Genomic DNA, 10,697 nt, shown 5'->3' with positions numbered 1-10,697 from the left:
CGCCGCTGCCTGGGGAGGGGGGAGCACTGCGCTCTGAGCTGGGAGGAGGGCCGCTGGCCCTGCTGACCACCTTGAGGGCTACGAGAAAACGGGCATCTGGGACACGTTACCAGCAAGAAGAGAAAAATAGCTCGGAGTGAAGCAAAACAAGACTTTTTAAAGAGGAAAACTTGAGAGTATAGCATTAAGCAGCCACTCACTAGGGTTACAATAGCCCACAAGTTCTGTATAACAAAATATTTGGACGGTTGTTACATCAGTGATCTAGAGATACGGTTCTCGTCCTACTTCTTAGAAGTAGCATTGCTTTCTAACATCTGCAAGTCACCCTCACGTATACTCTTGTAGAGGTTAATTTGTAGGTGCAAAAGCAAACTGCTGCTTAGTTAGTCTAATTGCAGAGTAACCTGAGCTATCACCTACATGCAGTAGTGACTACTCCAGTCTCCTCACAATAGTAAGGGTCCTTTTTGTCCACTGAGGCATGACTTAATTTATTTGGTTGTCTGGGAGTTTTGGTCACAGTAGCACCACCTTTCTTGCTATTAAAGATATTTTGTAGTTAGAGTGCAGATTGAGCTTTGCTATTAGCCATACACTAGCACAGACCTTGTAGATAACTGTAGTTAAACCTTTGGATTCAGAATATGGGTTTTTTTTAAATATTATGAATACTTATAACAAGCCGGCAAAAGCTTAAGTCTATTTTAAGGTTATTACTCAGTACTATTAACAGACACATACCTGTACCAAAAAATAAAAAAAACCAAACAGTTTTGAAAGTCAACATGAGCTTCAGAGAAATTTCAGTGTGCAGCCATATAAGTAGACAACACTTGAAAATATTATTTGTCTATACAACCTTCTCATTGCAAAAGTGTTTTATAAAGCTATTTAGCAAGGTTAGATATTTTTTACTATCTTGTTTAATATTAAGCATTATGAAGTGTTCAAATATATGCTGTCTACATTTTGACATGACATACTCTGCAAGATTAGCGTTTTGATTATGCTTTATTTTTGGGGCATTTAAAGAAGTTGCATGTCACAGTCATTCACTGTGGGACATGATCAAATTAAGAAATTATTTTTTAGAGAGATAAAATTTCTAAGATTTTCTGTAGTCTTTAAAATAGTTAAAATCTATCTATCACCTGTTGCTTTCAACTTTTTAATGTGTACAGTGTGATGCTACAGTGGTGCTTACAGAAAAAGCAAGATCTTACTAAGAGCTGTGGGGTTATAGCTGATGTTCTAGAACATAATGCTAAAAGCAAGTACATCTACTTTTCAGGTTTTTTAGAGCACCACTGGAAAACAAGATATGGATATAAGAACATGTGTTCAGAAAAACTCATGCAAAATGGAGCACACATGCACACAGCTCACGAGGTAAAAAACTGCAACTCATCATTATCATATTCTACTGTATTTGAAGCTGAACTTTAAATCCAGTGTTTTGCTGCTGTAGACAAGCTCTCAGTGAGCTACACAGCAACAAAAACTCCAAGGAAGCTCACAGATGTGCCAGCCTTCACTGTCTCCCTGAAGTATTATCAGCCACATCAAAACAATGCTAAACAATACTCCCTTCCTTTAAATAGTAGCTACATATCAAAAGATAAATACAGAGTTGTCCTCTCAGTGGTTACCCATATCTGCCACCAAAAAAACCCACCCCAAAACACTGACGTTAGCAAACTGCACAGACACGTAAAAGATCCGTTACAGATACGTTTAAGCTCTGCCTAACTAATAAGTATTAAAATTGTGCTTCAGACAGTCACTCATGTTCTTGCACCAGACACACATGCACACACCATGGACTACAGAGGAAACCAACACATACCCATGTTTGAAGTGCCCAACACATCGCTGACATTTAGGCAGGACAAAACCAGGGGTGGTTGGGTTTTGGGCGTCTTTTTTGTTTTGTTTTTTGTTTAAGTTACCAGGCAAACTACTCACGTCTAATAGAGCACCAAACCAGCAGAATTTACTAGACCAGATTTGATTTAAGCATCTATCATGGCCAAATAATTCCACTGTGTCTTTTACTAATTACTTCACAAAAGAAGTAGAAAGTAATTGCAATAATGGATAAGTTTTTTTTTTATAAAATAACATCAGATAGAATTCAACAGGTTCTAAAAGGAGCATCCACACAACATCCAATTTTATGCAAGAGTTATAAGATTGGGAGATTAAAGTTTTGCTGGCAAGAGTAAGAAAGAAGTAGCATCAAGGCATCTAAAGATTAGTAAATCTGTTAGAAGTTTAACATCTGAAATCATATGGATTAGCAATATCAGGAACCAGACCAAGATAGCTTACCACTAGCATAAACAATTAATGCCAGTGATCTTTTGAAAGGATCTTGGTGATAACTGGCTAAAAATTTCTGTACTTCTTTCTTATGCTTGATTTTTCTTAGAAGTTTTTCTACCAGCAACACAGAATTTAAAATTAAGCTACCTATGTAAAAGTTTTTCAGACTATTCATCTAGAAATCAGAACAGTAATAAAAACAATTTTTCAGATGCATTCCACCATTGGTAGTTCACATGGGATTTACATCAAAAAAACCTGAAAGCACTTTGGTGTCTGGTTGGACTGAGGCAGTTTAACTCTACTCCAAGGGACAGATATTTATGTGCATCTCCAACAATGCTTTGAGAAAAGTAATCTCACTAAGTATTCAATTCTCAAAGTATATGTATTAACACAAGTAATTTTGATAATGTATGTCATTATGTCAGAGTACAGAGTTGAGGGTTGATTTTATTTAGAAAGGAACAAATTTAGATAACTGGAAGACACAGAGGAAATAGCTAGAAGATTCATTCTGCTTTTCCACCCCTGAACATTTCATCTAATTAAAAAGTTACTTCCACTAGCTTTAGTTTTCTCATGATCTCTCACTGAAGTCCAGCTTAAGCCATGGGAACCTTAATGACTGCACTAGCATGTGAAAATGTGGCTGCTGTCAGCCTCAGTTTAAAACAGAGCCCTTCATCTGCCCTGTTTTATAGCAGACTAAGAAAACTCATTGTTTTCTACATAATGCACAGTTTAAGGAGCTCAGATTCATATCTGCACAGCCTCTTATGAAGAAGCACACAAAACTATACTACCTTCCTCTTAAAAAAAGGAGAAAACCACCAACAAAAAATATCAGAAGCAAGTGAAAGCAATGGAGAGAAGAGCAAATGATCCTGGAGAATGCAAAGTTTTACCATGCCTCACTATAAAAGAAATCACCAGAAGTTGAACAAGCTACATTCAGCGACACCAGAAGCTTAACAAAAAAATTCATCTGAAATATGATTACTACTACATATTGCACTAGCCAGCAAAAACACACCTAACTTGTTGCAACTCTTGAGGTGGCAGAAATCAGTCCTTCACTTATTAGATTTTAGGTACCCTTCTCTCAATCTTCCTGCCTGAAGCAAGTTGAAAAACTTAGTCCTTGATGATTTCAGTGGTGTCACAAATGGCATGATTCCTCCCCCACCCTCTCAAGTTTTTTTTTTTTTTTTTTTTTTTTTTAATTTGCTGAGTTTCTGCAGCTTTTTCCAGTTCAAGTAAATTACAGAGGTATTCCTGAAACACAAAAACTGACTGCTCCTATTATTTAAAAGATAGCTTGGCATATGAAGGAAGATTATTAAGAATATGCAACATATACAATTATTCCTGTGTGTTTATCACATAACTGGAGAAAAAAAAATACTTCAATGCATATAGGGGAAGTGTTACTTCCTCTACAGACAACGTTCTGCTCCCCATTTTCCAACACTGTAGGCAACCACAGGATTGAAAGACTTAAAAAGCAAGTTCAAAAGCTTATTGTGGCTGCTGTTTCTACTGTTTAAGCTGACAAACGAAACAGAGCTGCTGTATGTAATGTTATCTCTAGGCTCTGCACTGTTTACAAATGGACCAGTGAAGGTTGGGAACTCCTGGGACACATGTACGTAGTTTATTTTAAACATTGCCAAGGCATGCAAAATGCCACACAAGTTAGATTTAATACTGAGCAAGACCGTGCACTCTACAACGAAGACACTGCTTTGACTTTCTCTTTTGCTAGAAACAGCTGCAGGATGTTCATACAACAGTTTACCTGTATTCCAGATCTGAAATTCTGCACGTATGGTTTAGTTCTTTATGATGTTCTTACATTTATTATGCTTATCTCGTCACTATCTCCAGACATGAGAAGTGATTACAGTACTAGTCCTTAACCCTTACTTTCTTAGAGGCAAGAAAACCAAAATGAGGAGCGATGAGTAATATTTTCTTTTCAAATCAAATGTTTCTAAAGTTTTTTGATACACAACACTGAGTTGGAATTTGTTAGCATTAGGTCATTTTGCTATCAATCTGAAATCAGCTGTAACATGTTAGAGACTGGCTATCATGGTCACTTTGAAAATAGTGCCACATATACATGCACAATTCAACAAGCCCACAGTGACATGCAGTAACAGCTCAAGGAGGTTATGGTGGGGAAGGAAGTCAAAAAGTGCTTTTCTGGCAACACTGGTGGGTGTGGGGAGAAGTGGTCTGCTACATGCATGCTAAATATGGTGGAACATTGAGATACCCTACCTGAGGGGTGATCCGATGAGCAATGTAGGAGGGGTGGGGTTACTCCCTGCATTGTGCCGGCGCCGTACTGCCTGACGCCTAAATGTGCTGCGTTCACGGCGAAATGTGACAGTCTCCTCGCTGGCTTGTGCTGCTGCAGCAAGACAGACTTCAGGTCAAATAAGAACCCATCCTAGTGACGTACACAGTTACTACTTAAGACTCCTTTCTTCCCCCTGACCCTCCCCAAGTTAATGAACTTGACTTGAAACAACAGAAGTAGCTTACGCACCGACTGTTCAAACAACCTGCCTCAAGACAGGATCACAACACAATCTGTAAAAATTTGGGTGCTTGGATTTTTTGGAGGGTGGGGTGCATTTATTCTTGAATATACAGCTTTGGTTTTTTTCACCCCCAAATCCAAGTAGCCGGACTGTAAAAAAAGTTGGCTATCCCAAATCTCTTCCATTTGCACAGGGCAGGAAGAGACCAAACTGATGTCACCCTTTATCTCATTTAATAGATAATTAAAAGGAGAAGCCTAAAGGACAACCTAGAATGGTTGTCTGCCACTCCTCACCATAATACTCTCTTCTCAATTTTATAATTCTGGAAAACAGCTAGGGTTGAGGTTAACCTCATCATACCTCCTCAGGGGACAGAAGAGAGTTGCTTTCTTTCTGCTTCCCTCAGAAGCACCACAGGATACAAGTTGCTCATTTTACACTAGTTACTCTACAATTTAGAGGAGCAGGGGGTTGAGATAAAGTGAGAGAATAAATTCCTTGTAAGGACTGTTTTATTTGTTATTTCAACTCCCCAGAGTCTTGGTCCACCCCTAAAGCAACACTGTAAAAGACAGTTTGTACGCAGAAGAGAGTCTAAGATTTTTCCACATTACCCCACAAAATCCACCTGTACTCCCTAAGCTTCACAGCCTGGACAACTTTGGATTTGGATTGCTTCATGGTGTGTCTACAACATCAGCATCTTCTTCCTGAACCACAGAAGCTACTAACCAATTTGAATGCGGAACACTACAGAGCTCAAATGAATGGGTCACAGAGAAAATAGGTTTTGGCAGGCAAGTGAAGGAGGAAAAAAAAAGCCAAAACAAAATTAAACAAACAAAAATAAACAAAAAACTACACATAACTTGACAAAAAAAAAAATCAGTGCAAGTGGTGAATCACAATCTTGAAGGGCAAGTCACAACTTGGCGGCCAAGTAGCTTGCTACTGGAGTGAGAAAACCAGGGTCTGTGGGGAACCAAAAGGGGGGGAACCACACACACAAAGAAAGGAAAGAAAAAACACTAAGGGAGCAATGACTTTTTTTATGGCATGGAGACTACAGGCAGAGCAGTCCATGTTCACTTAAGCACATTTCAAGTTAAAACACCTCTGTCATTAAGCTTTCAAAACTTATCAGCAAAGAATCTAATGCTGGTCTACAGGGAGTAGCAACCTCCTCCTGCTGTGTATTGCTGCCATGGCTCGAGCAATAAAGACCGCATGGAACAAGAGTCTAACCCCACTCATGAACCACAGGTTATCAGGTGAATATTGTATATGAAACCGCACACTGATTTAAAAGCTGAGAAGCTACATGAAGAGATTACTTTCAGACCAGCTTTAAAGTTACAACCATTTCATAACCAAAACATTGAAAAGTTAAGGACATCCTTAGTTGAGTCCTTTCCTGTATTTTCAGGAAAGCTGTGGGATTGCTCACTTCCTCCTCACTCCTCCACAACTGCTTTTGTTAATTGAAGCATGACTAGATGCTAGGACATTTTCAGTATATTTCAGCAAGAATTCAGTAAGTTTCTCTTGTGGCTTTATGCACAGCTTTATCCTTTAATACACAGCCTCATTTCTTCAAAGATACCGTTATTGCTTTCATAAAATCCTGCGAAAGCAAAGCACATTAAACAAGACAGCATGAATGCTGACTTTTTTCTGATAGATTAAAGTTAATACACAAGTGGTCACAAATGACCACTGATTTTGGGTGCCAATTTGTAAAGCTTAATTTTCCCAGTGTATACACTAGTATATAAAAACTCATTCAGAGCACAGCTTCAGCAGACTCCAGTTGCAGACGTAATTCCACACATTTCTGCTCATCAGGTTCTAGTTAAGCACCATACAAGAAAGAACAGTGACTGAACTGAAATGTAAACATCTTAATTACCATTAAAATGATGAACATGAGCATTACATCTTAATTACCATTTGCAACTACTGAGCAAGAGCAGAATTCAAGTGCAGTTCTTCACAGCAGCATACTCACTGACAAGATCTGCTTTTCTTTTCCTATTTTTTATTCAGTAAGCATCACCTCCTGCAATAACTGAAGCCCAAACTATGGAAACACTAGAGGTCCTTCCTACACAGCTCTAACTTATCACTAAAGCAAGTCTACCTCAAGCACTGACTGAGGCAGTGTCCTGTGAGGAAAACAGAGATAAACACATTTGAAGATTAAAAATAAAAAATCGTATGTGTTTGGGGTCAAATTCAAAGCTGCCCAGGCAAATAGTTCTGGCATTTGCTAAGTTATTATTGCTTCACTTTAACCTTTAAAAATCAAAAGTAGATTTTGGTGTGGCTTTCTACCTAACCTACCAAGGGATTTATTTATCTTGAAACTTTTGTTCAGTGTATTCACATCAACTATGTATGCTCTTCCTTTTCAGCCCAAGTTCCAAGACTGCTAACATGATGCAACACCTCAAGAAGCTACATGTTGAAACCATGACTAAGGTGAAAAAAAAGAAAAGCTAGTTGAACAGAAAGGATTTACTGTTTGTTTGAAATGTGGAAAGCCAAACTGAGCAAAGTTTGGGTTTGTTTTTTTTTTTGTGGTTTTGGTTGTGTTTTTGTTTTAAAAAGGGATCTTAAAGAACACAGAGGATTAAAAAAAATTAAACCAGTATGGAAAGCTACTTATTTCAATACAGTTATTATTATTTGTGTTCCTACTTGTCTCTAATGAGAAGGAGCAGTACAGCTGCTCATGAGTTCACCAGCAGGATGTAACAAATTACCCCCCTTCATGCTCTGAGAGGCTTAATCATGAGGGAAATAGGTTTGTTTTAACGTAAATAAGCTTCCTTTAATATTTACAAAATAACAGTGCTTTGATGTTTAAAAACTAAACTAAACAAATAAAAGTATTCCTGCAGGACAGCTTTTTTTTTTTAAAACATGTCTTAGAGCTTCACTCACACTTTCCAATGCTGTTTCTTACAATCACTTACTCTGGACTTCAGAAAGGTAAGATCCAGCATCTACACTCATTTACAAAATATAGATCTAATGGGGGGAGATAAAATAGGTTATACTTTTATAGTTCCTACTTAAGTAAATCAATAAAGGAAGACAAACCATAAGTTGTCACATAGATTTGAGCCCCTAACTTTATCTGTTCTCAAGAACAGAAAAAAATCAGTTTAGAAGTTCAAGGTGCACAAGTCAGAAATATAAATACAAAACTACATCACAGAGATCAATAAAAGGCAGAGACCTAGTGACAGGTTTGTAGAGAATTTAACCCTCTCACAGCTATTCCCAACTATATTACACCTAATTTCAAGGAGGAAATTATTTTACTTTTGTATTTAATGCAACTGTGCATAGAAAGACATTTACTGAAACTCATCCTTTTTTCCTTCCATTGCACTTCTGATTGGAAGAAAGCCAAATGAACACTTACACACTTTGAAAGTCATGAGGCTTTCATTTTGTCATCACACATTTGGAATGTTACTTTCCCAATAAAAGGACAAATTTATTGTAATGAAGAGTTCCAGAACAACAAGTAATTCACATTCCTTTGCCAAACAACTGGGAATATCTGAACATAGGTTGAACTTTTACCTGCCTGCAGCTTATTCCTTTCTGAAACTTCTCTTTCTATACTGCAAAATGTAGTGTGAACCTCTGTAGTTCAAAGTTTAACAGAACTGAAGACTCAAATTTTTACATCACAACTACACAGTTGTTGTACAATATAATTAGCTTTAAGAAACATAAAACGCAAATATTTACATACACAAGCCAGAACATTTACAACACCACCCTACGTATATCACTGCTTTCAAACCCAACTGCGGAAGCAGAAAATGAAAAAGCAGAATTTCCAAGTTTGATTGCATCAGTAAGTCCCATTTCATTTTTGGTAGGTAAAAATATTAAAGCCAGTGCCTCAAACAGATTCTGAAACAGAAATTCTTCCCAAGTACGAAGATCCCTAGAAAGATACGGTATGGAGGCAAGACAGAGGTAAAGCATCCATGTGGCAAACCACAGTTCTGAGGATAAAAACTACAAACTTCTGTCTGACTAAAAAAAAAACAAAACCTCATCTACAAAGGAAACATCACGTTCCTCACCTTTCTCAGGAAAACACCATCAAACTCATCACTTGAGGACTAGATGGTTTTAAACGTTAGTCAGGTTAGGCATGGTTAAATGTGCACATGGAACCCAAAGGATGATGCTTAGACATTTTCTCTCCCTAACAAATGGGAAATTGTCATTATTTTCCACCACTTCTAATGACCAACCCTACAAATTCTCAGAGAGAGATGGAATTAATTGTTTATGGCTCACACAAGCAATGGCATCTGTCTTCTGGCACTGAAGATTCTTCAAACAGAAGAGCAGAAATTTTGCTCTTCTGTATCAAGCACCAATACCTTGTGTTGAAAACCTAAGAAAAGCAATATTTCTCACATGCATTTATTAACACCACTCTTCTCATGGTTGAGTTATTCAGTTTATTCTCATGTGCCCTAAAAGTATTTGAAAAAACATACTGCTGCTTTCCCAAGTAGAAAGAAATCCATTCAGATCATCTTCAGTATACAGTTAATCACCATGGATTATGCACCACTATAAGACCTAAAATTGCAGGGGTTTCTTAAGATTTCTCTGATGAAAAAACAAAATATTTGCTTATAGTTTTATTACTTACTGTGGACATTTAAGTAAAAATATCACTAATGCCACTTTCTGAAGAATGGAGATTTGGGAAGCAAAGAAGAAACAATGAAGAACAGAGGGACATCACTGCAATATAAACTTTACCTAGAAAATAGGACAGAGGAAAACAACACACAATTTAGAAAGGAAAGCATGTCACAAAACAAAAATTTAAAGATAAACAAGAAAAGTGAAGCCCAAGACATCAGTGTTGTGATTGAATGTATGAAGAAAGCTCGAGACTAGGCCAGAGGAATATTTACAATTACATCAAGCCAGTCACTACAACAATCTTAAAAGCCAAAGTGTCAAGCTGTTCTGAATTCTGAACCAAACATTTTAACAGACCAGCTTGACACACAAATCTCTATGCTAATGCTCATGATAAAACTAGGAGTCTCAGTAGTTCTACTTCACTGTATTTTCCACTTGAATTATTTCACTTTTAAAAACCATCAGGTCTTATTAGCACTGACTTCTTGACTATAATGTTGACAGACTTGGGGGTCAAACAGTTAAAGCTATGATCTAAACTTATCCCCTACCCATAGCCTAATCTCTGTCTATAGGGTCTGTATCAATAGCTAGTAGTACGTCAATGTAGCAGAGAAATGTTCATAACCTACACTAATCTTCACGAAATTTAGTCCTGACTTTCTATTTGGATTTATTCACCTGAAGGAAAAGATGCTTTAGATCTTTAGAACATGTGGCCCTTCCAGCCTAAATGGTGTTCTGTATCGGTGTATCACAGGCAGAAACTTTTGCTTTGAATTTGTTTGCTTTGAATGGACTTCTATTAGCTATAACATCAAATTCTTATTAGTAGCCAACTTAGATATAGCCTGGAATTAACATCTCATAGCTACATTGGGCAACAATGTGAGCACTTCTATTCCAGCTCAGAGAACTCACAACTGTTCTCAGCTGTATGCGTAACAAGAAATGCAGGTTCACCTACAAAGGAGCTTTAAGAAAAAAAGCAGCTCATAAACTTCAGTTAGTAGATGCAGCTTTGCTTATACCAAGTATCAAAGATTATTATTCAGCTGCTGTTTGAGATGGATACTTAGCAAAGAACAACACATGCTACTTGTCAACAAAACT

The 10,697-nt window shown here is 37.4% G+C and overlaps 1 protein-coding gene across 1 annotated transcript in view; it reads right to left on the bottom strand.

The window, feature by feature from the left end:
* Window positions 1–27: 27 nt before the first annotated feature.
* The window catches only part of LOC103771193 (pecanex-like protein 1), a gene marked incomplete at its 3' end in the record, with an annotated part of 29,394 nt that continues 18,724 nt past the window's right edge, over window positions 28–10,697 (bottom strand). The window contains exons 6-7 of the mRNA XM_008938483.1: window positions 4,618–4,750; window positions 28–78 (exon numbers count right to left, since the gene is read on the bottom strand). Coding sequence (XP_008936731.1) covers window positions 28–78; window positions 4,618–4,750 — 184 coding nt within the window. The remainder of the gene's footprint in view (window positions 79–4,617; window positions 4,751–10,697) is intronic.

The sequence above is a fragment of the Merops nubicus genome, unplaced genomic scaffold (assembly GCF_000691845.1).
Source record: "Merops nubicus isolate BGI_N331 unplaced genomic scaffold, ASM69184v1 scaffold32964, whole genome shotgun sequence".
Lineage (NCBI taxonomy): Eukaryota > Metazoa > Chordata > Aves > Coraciiformes > Meropidae > Merops > Merops nubicus.
Note: the sequence above shows the minus strand (reverse complement) of the source record. Positions and strands in the feature narration are given on the sequence as shown.